The following is a 23,968-nucleotide window of genomic DNA, read 5'->3' as shown; positions in this document are numbered from 1 at the left end:
GCAAAAATGCGGTATTTGCCGCGAAATCGCACTTTCTGAAAGTGCAATTTTTTTTTTTATCTCCGGAACTTCCAGATGTTTTCCCATTGAAAAATATACAATTCGCATATTTAATGAGATGCGAATTTGTAAATCGCCCCAAAAAAATGGTCTAAACATCACAAAAAAAATAGACCTGATCCTGACTGTTGATTTTGTCAGAACTATGGTGATTTTGTCAGAACATGCACAGATCATTGCGATCTGTGTATGGTTCTTTGGTAAAATATGTGTAAAAGTAAAAAAAAACGGCGTGGGGTCCCCCCTCCTGTACATAACCAGCCCCGGGCTCATTGAGCCGGACCTGGTTCCAAAAATACGGGGGACAAAAAATCTGGGGGTCCCCCGTATTTTGAAACCAGCACCGGGCTCCAACAGCCCTCGGTGTCATGCCACAGCCGGGGGACACTTTTTACATAAGGTCCCCCGGCCGTACAATGAGCACCATGGCTGGTCAGCCTTGGACGGGGTACCTGGAAGAGTGGGGACCCCCCCAATAAAGGGGTCCCCCCCCAGGCTTCACACCTCCAGGGCTGAAGCCCGGGGCTGTCACCGGCGTCCCTGGCCATTGGACGCCGGCCTGATAGGGTTAAAGTGACATTCCTAACATTGCTTAATACAGGAGAACTACAAGAGCCAGCAGACCTCCCCCGCATGCTGGGACTTGGAGAACCACAAGTCCCAGCATACGGGGCATTAATGGGCCCGCTGGGAATTGTAGTCCACCTGTAAAAAGAATGTTAAAAGAAAACACACACACAGAAAAGTACAACTTTATTACATACTGTACACATCCACACACCTCACTTTTACACCATCATACTCACCGATCCAGGATCCAGCGCTGGTATCCCTTTTGTAGCAGAGCCGGCTACCCCCGCACTGACAGCGGGGACAACCGGCTTTCTCTGATGGAGCTAAAAGCTTCTGTCGCGCTGTCCCAGTGACTTGTAGGAGTGTCTAGACATCATTTGCAGCACACAGCCAAAGATGAGCCAACCGTCTCTGACAGATCTGTTATACCCAGTGAGGGGTGGGTGGATATTTGGCATAATTGTGCTGATTAGCATAAGGTAGTAAGCAGGCATTGTGGTCAGAGGGAACAGCGACCGTAACTGCGTCCAAGCTCAGAATGAAGTTGTAATAACTGCATATTATACGTCTTAATTTGCTTTGTTTTGTGAACAGGAGTCGCAGTTTTATTTTTCTCCAGAGAGTGGGGAGTTACAACCCCTAGGAACCGCACATCTGTCAGTTGCATTTAAGCCATGGCGGTGTCAGAGGCTGGATACCGTGCTGGAACTGGAAGTAGAAAACGGAGACGGAAGGTATGTGATTAGTGGGAGGCAGAACAGTGAGGCAATATACAATATATCACAGAATATGGGGGAGATTCAGTTAGATGATGTTCGGAATGTGCAAGTTTTCCCACACACACCCTTTATACGTGGGCAGGAAAACGTGCAATGATTATCTGACTGATATGTGCACATTGAGTAATGGAGCAATGCTCCATGGCAGATCGCATGCAATTGAATTGAGCTCTATGACTAACAATAGTAGCATGATTCAGTGATTAGCATATTTTTGCACAGCAGCTGCCTCTTAGAATGCAGCTGCTGTGCTAAAATATGCTAATGCCTGCAGGAGTTATCTGAAGCAGTGGTGTAACTATAAATTTTGCTCCCCCCCTGCCAAAAAATTTGTGGCCCCCCCCAGACTCCTCTCCAGCGCCCCAGTGTGTGACGTGATGACATCACACACATAACGGAGAAGCTGAAGAAGGATAGAGGAAGAGAGACCAGCAGACAATGCTGCTTCCCTTGTCTCCGACGCATCCCAGGAAGCCCTAGCACGTCCATCCACCCATGCTGTACACATTAGCCAATAGCCGGCTCTGTGTACAGTCAATTGAATCAGTGGAGGGATTTGTCATCTCTGCCATGACTGCACCTGCGCTGCTGCTGACTAGCCTCGACAGGCAGCATCATATCAGTGCGTCGAGCGGGTGCCGGCGCCCACACAGACCCCACTGTGGCTTGCTCCCCCAAGCGGCAGCTGGGGCTGCCTTACAGTAGTTACGCCAGTGGTTCCCAAACTTTTTTGAATTACGGCACCCTAGAGCATCAAAATATTTTCAAGGCACCCCTAGGCCAAATGCTTCTTATCGAGAAATTCAGAAAAAAAATATTAAATGAAGTGCATTGTGTTTATATGTCACAGTTATGTGGTGAGGGGCAGGATTTGCTTCTGTCTGTCCACATATATTATGATTGGCAGCCACAAACACTGGTTTTGCCTGGTGCATTGACCATAAATAATATGAATTGATCTTGGTCCACCAACCCAAGGCACCCCTGTAAGTGTCCTGAGGCTCCCCAGGGAGCCTAGGCACACAGTTTGGGAACCACTGAGTTACGCCATTGATCTGAAGATAAAGGTGCCTCATGTTGGCATCTCTGATCTGATTGCTGCTTATGAAGATCACCATGGCCATCAGAATTAGACTAAGCTTACTCAGATTAGTCACCTCCTTCCCACCTGCAGTAAATCTTCATCAGAGGACTAAACCCTGGCCTCGCCACTCCTAGAAAATGGGGCGGAATTTTGGAAATGCACACAGCACTGTTGCCAAACAGCTGCCATCAGGCTGCTGCTTGGAGATGCTGCGAGCGATGGCACAGATGGAGACCTGCCCCACAATTCTGGTGTCCAGACTGATCATAGACTGACTCATGATAGACAGTCATATAGTCGACAGTCAAAAGGTCGACAGGGTATCAAGGTCGACACACAATAGAGACTTAGACGGTGTCCATGTCGACCTATGTCGACATAGACATCCTAAAAACCTTAAAAACTCATGTCAACCTTTTTCCACATCGACCATTTTAACAATATCGACCTTTTCATGTTGACCATTTAACCATGTCGACCTTTAAACACTGTCAACCTTTTGACCCTGTCGACCTTGTTACTGTCGACCATTAGTGGTCGACCATATGTCTGTCTGTCATGAGTAAGTCTATGATTTATACCATAAATACCATTCTAGGGGCCTTTGAGCAGGGAGCGGTGGTGGTCCCACAATCAGAACGCAGCTTTTTCTGTTGCACATTATGTGTAACGCGAATTGTAACGCTTGGAGGATAGATGTATCTGTACTTAACATTAAGATTGTTTTATGAAACTGCTCCGTTTGTTCCAGCTATCTACCGGTAACAGCTGATGTCCAGATGCCCCAAGTCTGCCTTCTTTCCAGTACGTTGGTGTTCCCCGAGATCTACCTAGGAGTCCCAGCAAAGTCAACAATAAAAATGTTTAACCAGGGACAGCTCCCAGCAAATTTTACCTGGAGTACGGTAAGAAGTTTTTTTTTTTTCATTGTAATATTCAACTTTTTCTATACTCATGACATGGGGGCATGATTCAGAGTTGGAAACAGTGTCGATGTTACACAGTTTGGCGATGTTTTACGCTTGCATATGTGTCTAAGTCGAACCACATAGGGTACACAATTTTTTTTGCAAAGTGTCGCAGAGCAAATGTAGACACTTGGGAAGCAGAAATGCGATGGGCGGTCATGATCGCTGATTAGTAGGTAACAGAGGGATTGCTACAAAAACGCACCGAGATGTTGTGTCTTATGGGAGCATCACTGAAAGTGTCTATGTACAGAGAGGCCCAGCTCTCACATCGGAGGCCATAGTCACATGGAGAAACTACAGCGGCTATTGGGCTGGTGTAAGATACAACGGTGCGACCGATGATGTGACAGATCTACACAAAGGAAAGGCCTGTGTTGTACTATTGGGACAAAGATGCATACAGTAGGTGACCAGATCCTCTCAGACTCAGCCCCTAGATTCCCAAACTTTGATATTCACAGCACCCCACCCTAGAGCAGGGGTAGCCAACTCCAGTACAACAGTTCACTTTTTCCAGACCACCTAGCTGGTGCACAGGTGTACTCATTACTCACTGACACATTTTAAAAGATTTTGATCCTCTAAAAAGCTAGAAAACTTTAACTGTTGGTAACTCTCGAGAACTGGAGCCCTAAATAAAATAAAATAAAACGAAATGAAGTAAGTTATGTTAATATGTCATTCCCGCCAGTGGCGTAACTATAGTCCCGCAGCCCCTGCGGTGGCGGGGAGGCGCTGAGAGGGTGTGAGTCCAGGGGGGGGGTTTGCGGGACTATTATTACTCACTGCCTTCAGCTGCCGGCGCTTCTGTCTGTGCCGGGTCCTGGGCCCGACTCTCTCGGCTACTGCTGCATCGCTGCTAATGCAAAAAAGTGACACTCGGAAAATGGCTGCCCCCATACTGCAGACAGTTTTTAGTCTGCTGTATGAGGGCAGCCATTTTCCAAGTGTCACTTTTCATTAGCAGCAGTAGCCGGGAGAGCCGGGACCCGGCGCAGACGAATGCGGCAGGAGGTAAACATCCCCCCCCCGTACCCTGGCTCCCACCTGCCGCACCCGGCTCCCCTCCGCTTGCAGCACAATCACGGCCACGGACAGATGTTTATATCTGCTGGATGGATCTCTGAGGATTGGCAGCGATGTACGCTTCGGGCACCATGTGATCAGTATAAGTCTTTCTAAGCCCACTCCCTTTGGCTAGTTTCACAGTAGGCTTAAGAGTTTGTGATGGCTTATGGAAGGTGATTGACAGGAAGTAGGCGTCTGGGGTGGTAACCGGACGTTTAGTGGGAGTGCTAATAAATACTGGGAGTGTCTGGGAAAACACTAGGCTGTCTGTGCGGTTTAGGGGAGGGTGTGTGACATCAGCTTTAGGCCATATATGCTTTTTCCATCCCACCCCCGAGTAAGTCTCTGCTCTGAACCTGCAAGTCAAAGCCCAGTGGAGCTATTAGGTGTATAGTTGCCCCTTTGTTTGTGGAGAGTTGTGCAATATGGAAGCATCCTACTTACCAAATCCCAAAATGTTGTAGGATTGTCCCAGAAAAGAGAGAGGCACTCTACTGCATGCCTCCTGCTTCCCAGGTGAAGTGGGCTGTCCAGCGCTTGAAGGAATGTCCCCAATTTACATTGCTTCCTTTGAGCAGCAGTTGTGCTGGGGGGAGGGGTTTAAAGTGAGGCGGGTTGTTGCAGAAACAGTGCCACACCCCCTGCTTTGCCTATTATTGGTTCTTTAATTGCCAAGAATGGCATCAAACATTGCATGATGTTTCATGGTCTCCTCCATCTCAGAGCTGGGACAAAAATAAGGCACTTCTGCTATGAAAAACTGTCCATGCAGACCCTCTGTATACCAAGGGACACCCCAAAAATGTGCCCTTTCTCCAGCACAAGCTAATTTCAATAATCTTATCTTGCTAAATGAAATCTTGTTTTTGCCCAAAATTCAGTGCACTGGTGGGCTACATGGGATGGCAGGACTCCTTCCTGCTCTTCCCAATGCCTACTGCATACTTCTGCTCTTCCCCAAACACAGGCACGGTGCTCTGTAAACCTAAGCACTTTGGTGAAAATCTAAATGCACTAGTGTAACTGTAGGTGCACAGCTGTTGTGCGAGTAATATCTATTCATTGTTCTACTTTCTACAGCTATTGGCAAGCCATTCTATTGCTTGCTCGGCAAGTGTTAGTCCAGCAAGTGGAGTGTTAGGACCTAATGAAGAGGCTGAGATGTGTGTGACGCTGACAGCTCATACCATGGTAAGTTACCATTTGTATTCACTACATTACATTTGTATTGTTTGTCCAGTATGCCTACAGCAATGTCTAAATTCCTCCCAATGCAAAATCTAACCTACCTCTGCCCCTCTTTTTCCCAGTTTATAACCTGAGGCTGTATATTGTTGGCAATGTAGGTCTCTTGGCACAGATACTCTCAGATGTTTCCTATGCAAAGTGCATAGGAAAGTCTTCTAACCAGTCTCTTTGTGCCTGCCCTCCAGCCCTTACTTACCTATCTGTGGCACTCATACAGAGTAATTCTGCCTTGCTCCTTTCAAATAGCAAGTTTTAGCATATTTAGCTTGTGCCGAAGTGAATTTATACATCTGGGCAGGAGGTTAGGCCAGGTCTCTCTTGGTGAAAATTAGAGTTTCCGAGCATTAATGTTGCTCCATTGCACTATATTTTCCATAATACCCAAACCCAATCCCATAATCTAAAGTGCTACACCAAATCTAATACCCTATCCCTGATATCATAACCCACCTTTTTCCACACAGTAGTGTTCCTTATACACATTATGCCATATAGTAGTTCTCCTTCTATACCTTCCGCCACAGAGTAGTGCTCCCTGTACATCTTATACAATATAGTAGTTCTAATTAAATACCTTCCGGTACACAATAGTGCTCCTTATACACCTTCTGGCACACATTGGTGCTCCTTGTACACATTTCACCACACAGTACTAATTAAAAACCTTACGCTACACTGCAGTACTCCTTATACACATAACATCACATAGTAGAGCTCTTTATAAACCTTAACCCACACAGTAGAATTCTTTATAAACCTTACCCACACAGTACTGCTCCTTGGACCCTAGATCCTCAGTGCATCAGCAGTGTCCTTTATACATGTGTGCATTACCATATGGATGCATACTTGCTGATTAAAAGTAAACAGCAGCAATGCAAGATTGTCCACAACTGAATTTTGCCCAGTCTGCGCTGATGAACCGAACCAGGAAGCAGTGTGATAGCATTACCCTATTACACTATTTCCAGCTCTGTCCCTCAGGACTGGCTCTTGTCAGAGCCTCTCTCCTGACAAGAGGATTATAGTAAATTAGCGTGGGAATATTAATATTCACATTATGAATTTAGGTGAAATATATTTATCAATTCTGCATTGTGATAAATATGCCCCTTAGTAGCAGAAAACTGTGCTTACCTGTCATGCTTAGGTTCAGTCTTGTTGGTTTGAGTGGATTTGGTCCGATTCTATTCACACCAATTCTGATCACAGCTACTGTACCAGTCATCCAAGGAGGCAGAGGTGCACCTGCAGAAAGGGGGCATAGGCACACATGAGTAAAAGAGGGCACATGCACAGACGGGGAAAGGGGCAGAGGCACAGATAGTGGAGGGGGCAGAAGTACAGATGGGAAGAGGGCAGAGGTGTATATATATGGGGGAGGGGAGAGGGGAAGAGACTGTGAAGGGAGGAGAGTACAGTTCCTTTGTGGTGTGTACTGCAGCTACAGAACCAGCCTTCTTTTATGCACCGCACAAAGCAGACAGGAAGAAGAAGAAGAGAGTTGGAGGTGGGGCTTATGAAGAGCCGAGCAGGGAAACTGATCAGATGGGGGGCCTGAGGGAGGAACCTGTCTGTGTAAGAGGGGATTCCCAGGGCAGATTTCTTCATATAACCTGGTCCTGCAGCAGGCACTAATGATTTCTGATGTTGCTCTATATAAGCACTGTGTAGTCAAGATCGTTAGAACCACAGGGACCCCTTTATCTGGCCAGGCTGCATACAGATGTACCATGCATGCCCCCTGATGATGGGCCCTTTCTGTTGCTGCTGGCTGGCCCATTCTCATAGTGATCACATGCACATGCAGCACCCTGACACACTGAAACTAGCGGCCCCAACGCACCCTGACTGCTTGACCAAACCCCCACTTGCAGGCCACAAGCTCCCTGGGACCGGTCGGGCTCTAAAGGTGCCCATACATGCTGTGATTATCGCGTGCTTTTTGGTCTATATCGCATCACATGCGTTTTACATGCGATTTGCGTGCAATGCGATCCGAAGCTAGTTCAAAAAGTATGTGCAGCACAAACTTTTTGAACTGTGCGATGGGAGGCCGCAGGAGTGCGCAAAAATGTAGTGTGTTTGGGCACCTAAGGTTACCTAGGTTGCCTCTCGCTAACCCAGCTCTGATAAGCATTGAGACTAATCATTACTGTTGTAAATGTAGACTGAAAAATAGTGGATGGGTGCAGTTCTCCACTTAAAAGCTCACATTAGTGCTATGTACAGTAGCATAAGTTAGTGTACCGTGGGCTGATTGAGTGCCTGATAAATGTTTGTGGACTAGATGGCACAGTCCATAGCTGGTTCAAATTATGTTTTACCAGCAAATCACAGAGATTAATCTGAAATATGCTCATAGTCACCAGTGCCACTGCCATATGGTGTCCCACACGGTACTGTACCGGGGATCCTCAAACTATTTTGCTCTGGGACCCCATCAGACAATACAAATACCCCAGCAAGTTGCTGCAGAAGGTCATCACATTACATGTGTAGTCAGCAGACAGCGCATACATGGCAGCATTGTGGAGGCACAGAATGATGGGAGGAAAAAATGACTGAGATTAAAAAAATCAGCCTGATGGTCAGCAACATGGAGTCGTGACCCCATTCTGAGAAGGTCGGGACCCATTTTGGGGTCAGGACCCACAGTATGAGAACTGCTGTATTATACTATCACCCATGCTTTTTGCAGTATACATGTTACCACTGGATGAAATAATCAGGTTCCATGGAATGGTCTACCACTGCTACATCTACACCTGTCCTTTGGCCTGGGTACTGAGAACCCAATAATAACCCTAAATGGCTGTCTAGCTGAGCTCCAAGAGTGACTCCTCCCATCAGACATTACCTAATAACTCTGATCCACATAACTCCTCCCATCAGACATTTCCTAATAAGTCTGATTCACATAACTCCTCCCATTAGACATTGATGAGTCACATGCAATGCTGATGTTGACATTGTTGAGAGATAGCTCATGCACATGCAGGAAACATTCAGAAATCTCCCACAGTCCATGCATTACACATAGCGTATGTACAAAGGTGCTGCTACCATAGGGACAGATGGTATCAGAAATGTGTCAGAAAGGTCATGGGCGTCCCAGGAGGTGACTTTTATATTCATGTTCAGTGTGCGTGTTATAATAAGAACTCCACTGAGATCCATTTACATGGAGTCCTCAACCAGTTCTATTGGTGTGATGTGTAGGATGAATTGAAAGATCTGCCAATGTGCTGCATGGTTGAAGACATGAAGGAACCTCTGGTGTTAACGGTCAATGGAAAACCCCAAGGTCTACACATCAGCTACTCCTTGCCTACTGTAGGAGAGAGGTGAGCTTTAGAGGATATATATACTGTACGACGTGCATCTTCCACTCTTGTGTCTAATTGTCTCTCCCTTATCTGCAGGCAGTGGCTGCTTAACCGAGTTACGTATGAACAATTAATAGATTTACTAGGTGATTCATCGCGCCCTACGGGCGCTCTTCACACCGTCGTAAGGGGCTGTGCCCCCTTAATTTGTGAACATTTGTATATGAGAAAGATGGTTAGAATTGTATGTAAGATGCCCTGTATTGCAACTTGAGTTATAGGTGAAATGTGTTAAATAGAGAGCATATGATGTGGAAGGGGTGTGTATTGTTTTGTTTAATTAAAAAGCGGTTACAGAGTAAGATGTACATTGATAGTGTGGATGGTACAGTGACATTTGTGGGTGTGGGGGGGGGGGGCTGTGTGTGCATGTTGTTTAGGAGTGTGTGTGCAATAGTATAGTAGGGTGTTTCTGAGTCAGCGGCTCCCCACTGACGGAGGTCACGACACAGGAAAACAGGAGGCTGGGTAGTGATAGGGGTGTGTGGGCATAAGGGGGATTAAAGAGGAGGGTGGGAGATACTGTGCAGCTTCTGCCAGTGGGTGAGGGTCCAGCGTGGCAGTACAGGAGTACAGGATGGTGGCCCTTAGTCAGTGTCTCCTCCTACTGGGTGGGAGTTCGGGTGCATGAGAGCAGGAGGCTGGGCTATGAGGCATGATAGGGGCATGTGGGCAAAACAGCGTCAGCGACTCCCCAGTGGTGGAAGTTACGGTTCAGGAGAGCAGGAAGCTGGGTAGTGATAGGGGTGTGTGAGTATACGGGAGACTAAAGAGGGGCTTAGGGGTGCCGTGAATTGCGGGAGGGGCGCGGGGGGTCCCGTCAATCAAGGGAGGGAGGGGGCGCAGGTGTCGGCAAATCGCGGGAGAGGGTGGGGGTCCGCAAAGCGTGGGAGGGGGCGTGAATTGCGCGAGGGGGGGTTGCGAATCGCGGGAGGGGGGGTGCGCGGGGGGTCCGTGAATTGCGGGAGGGGGGGGGCACGGGGCGCAATGAATCACCTAGTTGGTTATATATTCTTGTAGAAGGATGGTAGGATGTTGCTGTCATTCAGAATGCATTTACATAAACAGTAATAGTAGCAGTAAAAGGTCTGACTTAAAACACCTACAGTAAAACAGAACAGGTGTTATATATTATACAAAGAATTGGTTGATGATGTGTAGGTTGACGTGCACATAGTTCATAGTTGTCACTGGAAAAAAATTGCTACAAGAAAAAATCAACACAGAAAGTTCAACACATGTAAATGTTGACATAAGTGTGGCACTTCATCGGTGTCCATGTCGACACATGAGAATGAATATGAAAACTTTCAAAAAAAGAAAACTAAATCTTCAAAAACTCATGTCAACCTTTTTCATTGTCGACCATAGCCGTGCCAGTGATTTGCATGTGCCATTTAATCCTGGGGTTGCCGTGAATCACGCGCGGGGGTGGGGGGGGGGAGGGAGAAGGTGAGGGGTGTCTGCGAATCACGGGAGGAGGGGTCGTGGGTGGATGCTGTGAATTGCGGCAGGGGGGGTCGCGGGGGGGGAGTGTGGGTGCTGCGAATCATGGGATGGGGGGGTGCGGGGGGTTGCAGTGAATCGTGGGAGGGTGGGTCGCGGGGGCGGGGGGTTGCCGCAATGACAGGAGGGGGGGTCATGTATGGGGAATGGCGGTAGGGGGGGTCGTGGAGGGCACCGTGAACTGCAGGAGGGAGGGCCCGGGGGGTTGGCGCGATTCGTGGGAGGGGGGGTCGCAGGGTGCCGCGAATTGAAGGAGGGGGGGGTCACGGGGTGGGGCCGCGAATCGCGGGAGTCACCGGGGGTGCCGCGAATTGTGGGGGGTGTGCTGCAAATCGCGGGAGGGGGGTCGCGGGGGGTGCCACGAATCGCCACAAGAAAAATTCAACACAGAAAGGTCAACACATGTAAATGTTGACATAAGTGTGTCCATGTCGACACATGAGAATGAATATGAAAACATTGAAAAAGTGAAAAATAAATCTTGTCAACCTTTTTCATTGTCGACCATAGCCATGTCAGTGTTTTGCATGTGCCATTTAATCGTGGGGATGCCGTGAATGGGGGGGGGGGAGGGAGGGAGGTGCATACCCAACATGACCCTCTCCAGGAGGGACACATTGCTCTGTTTCTGGACTTTCTTCTTAATTTATGGATTACCATCACCTGTGCTTAAACACCTTTCTTATCAATTACCCTGTTTAAAATGACAGGTGATGACAATCATAAATTAAGATGGAAGTCCACAAACAGAGCATTCTGTCCCTCCTGGAGAGGGTCATGTTGGGAGGTATGGAGGTGTGGGGCACTCACCTGGTGTGTCTGGTGAGTAGCTGTGTCTTTGCTGTGTAACATGGAGAGGTAGAGGGTGTCTGGCACTGTCTGTGGGCTCACTGGGCTGGTTCTCTGTCATGTGAGTCAGTCATGTGAGTCAGAGGCTCCACCCAGCGTTATAGCTCCAGACACACTTTGAGTGACAGATGTAGCCAAATATATAAGAGATTATTTAAATTTATATATTTTTTAAAGAGGTAAAAGTATATAATTATGTATATACAGTACTGTATATACACAATTATATACAGTACTGCTCAAGGCTTAGAAGCGATGACTACTGATACCTGTGTTTGAACAAATGATGGGCCTGATTCAGACCTGATCGCTGGGCTGCAATTCTTTAGAGCCCAGTGATCAGGTAAACGCAGCCCCGCCCTGGTCTCCCCCCGCGAACCAGTACACAGCCGTGCACACAGAGGGAAATCTAATCTCAATCCCTACCCATCTAATGGTTTTCCCCGGTTCGCAGCTGGCGAGTAAGTCTAGACTTAGCCCTGCGATGGCCGTGGAGAGAAGGAGACGTCATCACCGGCCCTCCCTCCCAAGGGCCTGACGCCATCTGCATTTTCCGGGTCACTCTCAGAAAACGCTGGAATGCCAAGCCCCAAACGCCCACACCTGTGTCTCAACATGCGAATGACCAACATGCTAGCCATTGCTGGTTGTGATTGCACGGATGGCTTGCGCATGGACCGCAGTGCGCATACGTGGTCGTTGGATATTCATTGGGCTGTGAATTAACATCTGAGCGATCGGGTGTGAATCAGGCCCGATGTGCGGGGACCTCAGCTCTCTGATTAGGATTGGACAGAGTCTTCTTGCATTGTGAGCCGCGCTGCCACGTGGCCCCAGCAGCTCAGGGCTTTAGATCATAGATGTCCAAGTAACACAACAGGGCAATCAGCCTGCATTATTAGTTAGTCCCTGTCAAACAGGTGCTCTTCTTATCAAGGGGCCAATTCTGGATCACTCATAGTGATCCGAATTCGGCCCCTGTCCCAATGGTCATGGCTTAATCACTCGCTGGGCCATTCGCAGTGGGGAGGGAGGGACAGGGGCAGTTGCATCGATGGGCATCTCCATGAAAACACTGAACGTTCCCATGGATACGTGGGTGGGCCGGTGTGGTGGCTGATGTCACATGACAATGCTTAGCAAGTCAATCAGAATCACCCCTTAAGTCCTCTCACATGAGGTGGACCATGATGTCCTGGTGGTAGTTGGGAAAATTCATAGTAATAATTATTGAAGAGCCTATGATTATAGACACACTATCTGACGGGCTGTCTGCATAGCAGGATCTATGAGTAACATACTGGGGGACATGTTGGCAAAGGGGGATATTATCCCAAGTAAAGATTTTGAGAGATCTCTTACTGACTGGTATATGTCTCTGTAGCGGCAGTGATACTACTCCACCGACGGCTGAAGAACTGCTGCTGGACTTTGGGTCAGATGTTGTCCTTCAGAGCACGGTGCAGCGGAGGCTGATTCTGACCAATCACACTGGGATATCTGCACCCTTCTCATTACACGCTGCTTATTTCACTGGCTTCCTCACTTCACAAGTGCCAAAGACCTCTCAGTAAGTCAGATGAAAAGGAAGCTGCCTGCATTTACTTTATATTATTACGGTTACATAGTCACATGTACATACATAGTTGGTAGCTTTAAAAAAAACACAATCCTATAATATTCTTTCAGAAATTGTATAATACAAACACATCAAATTTGAATCATAGAATTTGGCGGCAGATAGGAACCACTTGGCCCATCTAGTCTGCACACTTACGCACCAGGGTTATTTTTTGTTGGGAGCCAATTAACCTAAAAGTATATCTTTGGATTGCGGGAGGAAACCCACACAAGCACAGGGAGAATATACAAACTCCACACAGTTAGGGACAAGCACAAACCAAGTCGCACAGGACATTGCTAAATGGTGAGCAACTGCAGCAATATATTCTATTGGTCACATCAGTATGTATCATTTGCCTCAAATTTAACATCATGAATATATATATCGAATTAATTGTATGCTAAAACATGTGTATATTTCACAGGAGATGTAACATACTGCATATTCATGGTGCAAACTAATTGTTTTGTAATAATTACACCCATGCAATATACTGTATGTGTAAACTATGCCCCCCCCCCCCCCCCCCCCCCCTCCATATTCCTATTGTAAACATCAGCTAGGAGATTCTCCAACAGTTTAGGATTAGATGATTTGTGTGTAGTAACAACACTGGTGTGTCCAATCACCTTACCTACAAGATGGCTATAGTCCTTTACTGGTGCGAGTCCGGACTTTGTATTGACTATAGATACAATGCATCATTTCCTCTGTAAAGTCAAATCTCTATTCATCATATAATATGTATGTAATGAAGAATCGTTCATACTTTCAGTGCTAAATCATCTCTGATGCAGAGGACTGCGCGGGCTGCAGAACAGATCGCTAAAAGGTCTGAAGCTGGTATGTGAACTGGACAAGTTGGATGCTTATCACTGTTATGCCGTGTACAGACTAAACAATAAAGGCAGACAATATCGCTAACGATTTCCCTAGAACTCCTGAGCTACATAATGAACAAATTACTTTATACACACTGAATAATTCAATCTATAAAGTTAAAAATGACAGGTAGGAGCTGATTGCCTGGTGGTTTATCACGCTCCACTTTTCATGGCTTAGTATATTTGACCAAAAATGTTTACATATTTATGTTTTGCTTCACTCATAATTTGGGATGTGGAAAAAAAATGCTCGGCCAGCCTTCACAACCAGACTGGTGGTTGGGCTGTGCGCATTCGCATTTCTGCGTATGTGCATATGCAGGGTGTGCATACCCACGGTGAACATTCTGTTTGCTGGGTGCACGCACCCCACACAGCAGACGGGGGCGCCGAGCAGCCTCATTACCATATGGAAACACTCAACGTTCCTTGGACGTTGTCATGGTAATGAGGGCATGACGGAGAGGTTGGGGGCGGTCACTGACAAACTGAATTGTTTAGTGATTTATCTTCGGACAGAATGCAAACTCTGTCATTGGAAGCTTCCATCTGTTATCTCGATATATGCGGACATCAGAAAGTACACCTTTCATCTCACGTTCTATGCCTAAGCATCTTCTTTGATCCAGTACTGTCCTTTTGGTCGTCACACCTGATCTGTATCTAAATCCTGGTACAAACATAAAATGAATACATTCCACATGTCTTAAGGCCCCATATATTAGGCCAACTTGTCAAATTGGTCCTAATTTCCCCTGAGCTCCCCGGGAGAGCTCACTAACGATTTGGCACTTGTCTGGGAAGTGTCTGCAGTGTCTGGGAAGTGCTGAGCAACCCACCGCAACGCTGCACCCATACACCCCGGGCGTTTAGCACAGCCCAGACCCCACACTGCCCGCCCCCTCACCACTGGAGCACACCTACTGATCGGACCCAACACAACCTGCGGCAGGTTCAATCTGTAGGGTCTGACCCGATGCACACAGGACCGCGCATCGGGTCGGATGGGGTGTCAAACACATTAGATTTGGGCCGATTTCTTGGTGCGATCCATCGGGATCGGATAAGTGTATGAGCACGTTTACACTAGGTACTGCACTAACCTTACTACAGTGGCATTATCTCCCGCATGGACTTTTGCAGATCCCCCTTCTAGTCATCCCCTCACTTCACATTCACCCCACAATCTATTCAGCAGCTAGACTAATATTCATGGTCTCCCATTGGTGGTCTACTCTGGCAGTATCTACATAGGCTGACTAAATTGTCGAATCCAATATAAAATGAAATGTAAGGGGCTACAGACCATGTAAATAAAGTAAATACTATAAATAACTTCTTATGTGCTTCTAGATTTGAGAACATCGATATTATCCGATGGACAGGGGGCAGCATTCATCCCTCAGCCAAGCTGTGGCACCCTGGGGCCGTTCCAGCAGATATCCATTGATGTGATTGCTTATAGCAATATGTGGGGAGAGTACTCAGACCAGCTTGTCTGTATGGTATGTGTGTTACAGGAAGCATGGAGTCAGCAGCTATGTTACTCATACTGTATGCCACAGTGTTGCACCTAGTTTCTAGTGATGTTACAAGCAGCATTCATATCAACATTGGTTCTACCTTATAAAGGCAAATTCTAAGCTTGTAAAATGTGGTTATGGTATAAAGGGCCGACAGTGTCTAGGTCAACAGTCATTAGGTTGACATCGAAAGGTGGACACAGGAGAAAGGTTGAACTGAGTTTTCACTTTTTTTTTAATCAACCATTGCCATGTTGTCATTTTCCTTGTGTTGATATTTTGTCTATGTTGAACTTGTGCATTAAATAAATCCCATATGGAGCAGTGGCCGGGTTGCAGCACCGACCACGTAGTTCACGGAGGTACACTTAGCACATATAAACATACATGTTATCATGTGCTGTATGAGTCCCCTGGGGATCAGCAGCACTGTGTAAGCCCCCCCCTGGTCTCCCATTGGTTAGTTTCACAGGGTTCTGTAGGCAGGCTTAGGAGTGTGTGAAGCCTTATGGTGCCCATACACTAGGGCAATATGGCATACAATCCTTCAATTTCGACCACATCTATGCGATAAAATGAAAGATTGTATGCACGTCAAATGTGTCATCCAGCACGATGCGCGGGCCCGCTGGTCGAATGTCGCGTCAATAGATATTATGTCAGGGTTGCCGACTTTATAATTCTCCTCTCCGGGAGAAGCCCGGAGAGTTCCAGCAGCCGCTCAGGGGACGGGGCTTAAGTGTGACGTCACTAAGCCACGCCCCCATGATGACAAACTGCCGGATCTCCGTGGAGGGTGCGGGGCTAAAATGACGTGATTGTGTCATTTTAGCTCCGCCCCCTCTGAGACCCTAGGATTGCGGCATTTTAATGCCGCGATCCAGGGCGCAGGGGGGGTCCCCCCTGAATCTGGGAGGGTTGCCCACCCTTCTGGGGGGCCGGGAGGGGGTCCCGATTTTCGGGAGACTCCCGGCCATTCCGGGAGAGTCGTGCTGCACATAATATTTATCCAATTGCATGAGTGATCACATACTGTACGATCGCTCGCAGTGTGATCAATGGTGAGTGGCAGGAGCACTAGCGGCAAGCTGCGGTTTTCGGGGAGCGTGCAGCGATGTAGCGGAGCTCTCTAAACCAAACAGAGGAATCAGAGGGAATACCCAGTGTTTTGAAATGTTTTTCAAATTCTGCCGCCCACAAATGACTAACGCTGCGCGCCAGCCCTCCTGCACAGCGCTCTGCTACACTGCTGCCCGCCCTCTGCCATCACCCGATGTGGCATTGCAGGTGGCATGTTACATCAGGTGCTGGGAAAAAAAAGCACTTGGGCACCATAAGATGGGATCGGATGCGATGGGACATCGCATTGCGATGTCCCATCGCATCCAATCGCATATGTGTATGGACACCATAATGCTGATTTCAAGACGTCGCATGGCACCTGATGCAGCCAGCACTGTCAATCCTTGGGGGATCAAGCACACATATTATATCACATACACGATAACATGAAAACATTTTTGATAGTTGCCTGTCAGCCCCTGATTGGTAGCACCCGAATCCGCTCTGCTTGTGCTGTGCTGGAGCGAACTTAGTAAAGGGCATTTGCAGGCAGTCCATCTGCACATATTACAGTATAGAACATTGTTAACTTTTTTTGTTTTTACTTTAAAAGTGTAATTTATTTTTTCTGTTTATGCAAAAACAAATGATTTACATTATCCTATCACCAGGTTGGGGATCTAACTCCTAAGGAGATCGCTATGAAGATGAGTGTGAAAGGATGTCCTCTGTACTTCCAGATGACAGGACCGAGGCCTGGTAGACAGACTGAAGGGCCTGTGCTAAGGTAAAGTGAAGCCTTTTTGTAATGCTCTGAAATCGAAGTGATGAAATGTCCACACTGTGTGCTCACAAGGTGCAATTTTGCTTAAGACTCAATCCCGATTTGATTGGTATCAAATAGAATGGTAAGCAAAACGCATTGGATTTGGACTATATAGTACAGATCTGTACTATATATTCTTGCCTGCACAGTCTATTTTACTGTTCGATTTACACTAAACGGGAGATAAATATTTAAAGTGCCACATTCAGTGTAAATCCTGGCATACATTATACTGAATGGTAGTGCCGCTTAAACTTTTCAGTTCCAACCAGGAAACAGAAGCCGCCGCTTTGTAAATCTAGTCCTCAACTTCATCTAGCGTTATATAGATAATAAAAGCAAATGTGAAATAATGATCCAACTACTAAAAAATAATGATTGTGTAATAAGTTTAATTATAAATTATGCATCTTTTTCGCTAAGTAAAGTTGGTATTATTTGAGTCACATCTCCCTAGTACTGAAATAGATGTAGAGCTCTGGGTACAGTCAATGACCATCAGCCTAAATAAGTATAAAACGATATCGCAGGGCTCACGGATACCCTGTGCTGGCATACCACACACCTAGCTCATGTGACATCGCACAACAAACGCCAGGGGGGCAGGAAGGTGGGTGCACTCTGCTGCCTTCTATGTAGTGGGGTGAATTACAAGGCAGTCCAGTAGGTGTAAATGGGTTCTGCGAGGACAGTGATCGTGCCATCCTCTTAGCCTGACATCAGTCGCACACCCCACGATACGGCACTGTTGATTAATTATTTATAGCCTATTCCTTCTTTTAAGGTTTGGAACTCACGTGTCAGGTGGAGATACAATTTCTCGCTGCTTGAGCATTAACAATCCAAGTCCTTGTGGTAAGTGTGTGTGTATGTGTTAATTGTTTCTATCACTGGGTACTATTTATTAATATTTGCACAAAAGGAGGATAGTGAGCACATAGGTGCTGTAGGGCAAGTACTTTTAGTATTTATATGGCTCCACACTGCTATACAAGCAGGTAAAATACACAAAAAAAGCCAACATAGTACATACAAGAACTTTACATATAAATATATTTATATTGTTGAAGCACTCAGAATATGTAGTTGTGTAGGGACTACAGCAGGAGATGCCCTTGCTTGTGAGAGAGCAAACAATCTATAACAGATCTGGGTGGACGCAAGAGTAAGAAGGGAACAGAGCTAATAAATGCTGAGGAGAGAATTAGGAAGATGGGTGGTATGCTACAATTCATAGCTTTAAGTTCATGTTTGTGGCTGGGAAGCTGGAGGCAAGTCTGATTATGAGGGGGTTCCAGAGGTAAGGAGTGCCGTGGGAGAAGTCCTGGAGTGGAGAAGAGATGGTTGTTGGCAGAGCAAAGTGAGCAGGATAGATTGTGCATGGAAATGAGGTTAGAAATAAGGGACAGAGCAGCTGAAGGCGTTATTAGTGAGAAAGAGAAGATTGACTTTGATTCTGAGTGGCGCAACGAGCCAGAAAAATGAGTTTGGCTGCTCAGTTAACAAGAGCGGCAAGATTGGGACGGAAAGGCCATAAAGGAGTGCATTACACTAGTCATGGCAATAGAGGATGAGACTGTATTCTTAGTAGTTTCCAAGGTATGAAAGGGATGTACTGTAGTCAGGGCCGGTGCAAGGCATCTAGGCGCCCTAGGCAAACCTACAGGATACCGCCCCCCCCTCTCGCCCCCACATACACAATTGACTTAACATTTTTACTATATTTTTAGATTAACAACATAATCGCCGCACAATAGGAGTCAAACATCACATTATGCTGCACAGTAGGGGCCAAAAATCACATTACGCCGCACAGTAGGGGCCACAAATCACACTATGCCACACAGTAGGACCCAAAAATCACATTATGACACACAGTATTAGCCAAACATCACATTATGCTACACAGTAGGGGCCACAAATCAAATGCCACACAGTAGGGGCCACAAATCACATTATGCCACACAGTAGGACCCAAAAATCACATTATGACACACAGTATTAGCCAAACATCACATTATGCTGCACAGTAGGGGCCACAAATCACATGCCACACAGTAGGGGCCACAAATCACATTATGACACACAGTAGGAGCCAAACATCACATTATGCTGCAAAGTAGGGCCCAAAAATCACATTACACCACACAGTAGGAACCAGGCCGGAGATTCAAGGAAGCATTGCTCTCTGAGTGTGCCTACAGTAGGTGTCTTTCTGAGCACAGAACGGTCCTTTGTCCCCCACATCCAGTTTCTCTCAAAATACTCTTACATGCATCTGAGAATAAATATGTGTTTATCTCACACTACATAATGCAAAAATATGAATTCATGCCCTCATTATCTCCAGAATGGACTATTGCAGTCTCTTGTTCTTCTACTGCTGTGCCACTGTATCAGTCCCTACATCATAGGGAGATGAGATGCTGTCAGGCACTTCTATAATTTTCAGGGGTATTTAACATGGTGTCATAGCTGGAACACAGGCCCCAATCACATTCTCTCTAAGTAGTTGCCATAAACATCAGGTTCACATATAGCCCACGGGGAATGCCTTTCTCCAGGCTGGCTGCTGCATAGAGGTAAGCAAGGTGCAGGGGCGGATTGGGATTTTAAACCAGCCTGGGAAATTTCTCAAAGCAGCCCTAATGAGGGTGGGATCTCATGAGGGGCGTGGTCAGTCAAGGGGGATGGGATACGCCCACCTCATATATCACTTCTCCCCTCCAGGCTGACTACGCCCCCACCACAGTGAGGGCTATTTCGCACGCTCCGGCCCCTGCCGGGCGGCAAAACCACGCACGGCGAAAAGCTGTGCCGCACACCGTAGTTAATAATGGACACAATTATGTCCATTCACATGGGACGGCCACGGCCTGGCTGCCCGGTTGCAGCCGGATCCCACCACTGGGAACTCCTGAATGCGGCACGGATTCTTGGCCGTGCGGGGTTTCGCCGCCCGATAGGAGCCGGAGCGTGTGAAATAGCCCTTATGCTGCAGGCCAGCGTGTATGAAAGATTAGGGTTAGGCTGCGGAAGGGGGGATGAATGTATAGTTTTAGGCTACGTGTGTGTGTGTATGTGTGTGCGTATGGACAGAGTCAGGCTGTGTATGTGTTCGGATAGGATTAGGCTACAGGTGTGTGTGTGTGGATAGGGTTACTCTGTGTACTGTATGTGTGTAGATAGGATTAGGCGTATGTGTGTGTGTGGATAGGGTTAGACTATGGGTGTGTTTATATGGATACGGTTAGGCTACATGGGGGTGGGGTGTGTAGTAGCTACTAACCTGGCCTTCACGTGGTTGAAAGGAGCCTGCTTTTTGGGAAGATGCACCGGACCGGGTTTACTTCATGTCACTGCACTCCAGCTCTGGAAACATAGAATGTGACGGCAGATAAGAACCACTTGGCCCATCTAGTCTGCCCCTTTTTTAAACATGTTACCTCAAACCATATTTGATCCTTATTTTTTTGTAAGGATATCAATATGCTTATCCCAAGCATATCTCCGGCGGGGACCTCTGGTTCCCGGGATCCTTTTCATGAAGCCTTGGCACCTCTCTCTCACACACCCATACAGTCCTCCGTCTTGCTTTTCTCCCCCCTGCACAGTCAGCCACACAACCCAGTCAGGGCCTGCAGCCGTGCAGAGCACCCCACACCGGCGCAGCTCAGGCCAGCATGCAAACACTGCAGCGCTCCCTGCAGGAGAGCAGAGGGAGGAGGATGGAGCCCTGGTCCAGGGCCCAGCCAGCGGGGAGAGCAGCCGGTTCTAATGTATTATGGGCCGGCCAGGGCCAATCTGCCCATTGATGTACTGATATCTACGGATAGACACAAATACACACTGATGTACTGATCCACAGATCCATACTGATGTACTGATATACACTTTAGTAATATATACCAAAATATACTGATACACAGTGGTGCAGCACAAGTGGCTACCTGCTCGTGAGGATAGAGGGCGGGATGTTCTAACATCCGCCGCCCCCCTCCACCGGCCACCGCATTCTTAATGATCGCTCATGCTCTAACATATGCAATCATTAACACAAGGGACAGCTCTTACGATGAGAGCTGTCCCTTGCGATGCGGCCACGGTGCTGGACTTCCGGGTCTGAGACCCGGGAGTCCGTCTGCGCAAGTGCAGAGCACGGCACCGGCCGCAGGGCATGCTGGGAGGGATCCGTGATGGATCCCTCACACAACGCTGCAGTAAAAAGCCCATAGGCTTCTGCAGGTAATCGCCAGCTTTTGCTGGTGATTCCATCCGCAGCGCTGCCACTGCGAAGGGGGGTTAGAGAATTTAAAAATGCAGTAAAAACCCAGATAACTGGGTTTTTACCGCATTTCTGGGTTAGAGCATCCCACCCAGAAAGATGCAGAGGAAGCAGAGATACACAGGCCAGTAAGGAAGGTATAGGGAGATGTAGGGATAGAAAGACTGTAGAGAGGTTAAAGAGGGATGCCGGGGCGGTAGGGAGGGAATAGAGAAATTTGGGGCGGTAGGGAGGGGATAGAGAGATTTGGGGCGGTAGGGTGGGGATAGTGAGACACGGGGCGGTAGGTAAAAGATAGTGAGACTTGTGGGTAGGGATGACATAGTGAGACGCAGGATGGAAGAGTGGGCATAGTGAGATGCACAACGCTAGGAAGGGTGTAGTGAGATGCAGGGCCAGTGGCATAGCTACATATGTAGCGGGACCAGCTCAGCGCTCACTGCTGACTCAGTCGTCTGTCAGTTCAGCCGCTTGGGGGAGCGGCGCCAGCAGGGTCTATGGTGGGCGCCGCTGGCTGAACTGACAGACGACTGAGTCAGCAGTGAGCGCTGAGCTGGTCCCGCTCTGTGCATATTTAATGAGCGGGGACCCAGCGCAGTGTATATTTAATGAGCGGGTCCCCCTCTGTGCATATGCTCAGAGCTCACTGCTGCCTGGGTCAGCTAAGCCAGCGGCGCCCATAGTTAATCTCCTCGCCCCTTCTTGGGTTAAGGGGGGGAGGCGGCACCAGATATTTTTTGGCAGGGGGGAGAAAAGTTTCTAACTACGCCACTGCACAGGGCAGGAGGGAGGGCATAGTATAATGCAGGGCAGGAGGGGGGTTGTAGTGAGACGCAGGGCGCTAGGGTTGGCTTAGTGAGACGGAGGGTGCTAGCGATTATGTAGTGAGATGCAGGGATGGTGTGGTGAGATGCAGGGTGCTACGGATGATGACTTTTTGAGACACAGGGCACTAGGGAAGATGTAGTAAATTGCAGGGAACTAGGAAAGGCATAGAGAGATAGACACAGGGGCGAGATCCATGTGACACACCCCGACACTCCACACACACTGTAAACACACCTTGCCTTCTACTTCCTGGCTGCTGGGAAACTAGTCTGCTCCTTTTCTTGCACCATCAGGGCAGGGCTCCATATAATGGTATCCTGCTCCAGTCAGACATAGGGTGAGCTGGAAGGTTGCTGCAGTGCTCAGTCAAAGGTCACCGTGCCCATGCAAAGTCAGGGGCGTGGCCTAATCACGGACCTCCGTGGCCACGCCCCTTTTATGAAAACAAGCTCTTTCAATGTAGGAGGAGCAGCAGGCAGGCACATTAAGCAGACCTGGAGAGGGGACAGGGACCCGGCCAGTGGCAGATGAATCATCACAAAACTGCCACTGACCCTGAGCCAAGATACACACTCTGACACAGTTCCGTGTAGCTCCGCCCCCTCCAATTCCACTGTGGAGTGTGGAATCCGTGTAGCTCCCCGCCGAGTCTGTGTAGGCTAGCTCCATCCCCTGAAGCCTGCAGTTCAGTCAGTGTACAGTGTACCGCAGCCTGACAGGCGGCTGAGGCAGCCCGACAGACAGGCTGAAGCAGCCCAAATGACTCTGGCTGCCATAGCTGGTGACCGGACCGGGCGGCAGCCAGGGATGGGTACTGAATGTATCTGACAGCGCAACAAGTTAGTACACGGGCGGGCTCCGGCAGGGGGGGGGGGGAGGGGGAGAAACGACGAAGACAGGACAGGCTGGGGACCAAATAATTGCTTACACAATAGCTGCACTTGTTGCTGTAGTCGTCTGATTGAGTCGGCAGGCAGCTTCTTCTTGATCCTCTCCTCTGCGAACTGCGGCAGCGTGCGTGGTAGCTTCCTGCTGCTGCTGCTACTGCTGCTGGCTGGCTCACTACCGCCCTCCAGTGGCCGGCGCCCTAGGCAAATGCCTAACCTTGCCTAGTGGTGGCGCCGGCCCTGACTGTAGTAGAGATATTCTCCCACTACCTTTCAAAAGTTTGGGGTCACTTAGAAATTTCCTTATTTTTTTAAAGAAAAAGCACTGTTTTTTTCAGTGAAGACAACATTAAACAGAAATACACTTTATACAGTGTTAATGTGGCAAATGACTATACTAGCTGCAAACGTCTGGTTTTTAAAATGAATATCTACATAGGTGTATAGAGGCACATTTCCAGCAACCTTCACTCCAATGTTCTAATGATACATTTGGGGAAATTTACTTAAATGTAAATTCTA

At 47.8% G+C, this 23,968-nt stretch overlaps 1 protein-coding gene and 1 long non-coding RNA gene across 4 annotated transcripts in view; one reads left to right on the top strand and one right to left on the bottom strand.

The window, feature by feature from the left end:
* DLEC1 (DLEC1 cilia and flagella associated protein) overlaps positions 1-23,968 on the top strand; it is a 122,612-nt gene that overhangs the window by 75,404 nt on the left and 23,240 nt on the right. For all 3 annotated transcript variants that reach the window (XM_083189100.1, XM_083189102.1, XM_083189101.1), the window contains exons 21-29: positions 1,228-1,367; positions 3,248-3,401; positions 5,616-5,726; positions 9,006-9,130; positions 12,912-13,097; positions 13,927-13,994; positions 15,389-15,540; positions 17,292-17,407; positions 18,231-18,301. In XM_083189100.1, coding sequence (XP_083045226.1) covers positions 1,228-1,367; positions 3,248-3,401; positions 5,616-5,726; positions 9,006-9,130; positions 12,912-13,097; positions 13,927-13,994; positions 15,389-15,540; positions 17,292-17,407; positions 18,231-18,301 — 1,123 coding nt within the window. The remainder of the gene's footprint in view (positions 1-1,227; positions 1,368-3,247; positions 3,402-5,615; positions 5,727-9,005; positions 9,131-12,911; positions 13,098-13,926; positions 13,995-15,388; positions 15,541-17,291; positions 17,408-18,230; positions 18,302-23,968) is intronic.
* On the bottom strand, positions 797-23,547 carry LOC146081126 (uncharacterized). The gene is made up of 4 exons (XR_014475064.1): positions 23,488-23,547; positions 20,736-20,818; positions 6,921-7,031; positions 797-1,341 (listed from the first exon to the last, which is right to left on the bottom strand). It is a non-coding gene; the product is annotated as an uncharacterized LOC146081126 (long non-coding RNA).

The sequence above is a fragment of the Crinia signifera genome, chromosome 5 (assembly GCF_055691185.1).
Source record: "Crinia signifera chromosome 5, ASM5569118v1, whole genome shotgun sequence".
NCBI lineage: Eukaryota > Metazoa > Chordata > Amphibia > Anura > Myobatrachidae > Crinia > Crinia signifera.
Note: the sequence above shows the minus strand (reverse complement) of the source record. Positions and strands in the feature narration are given on the sequence as shown.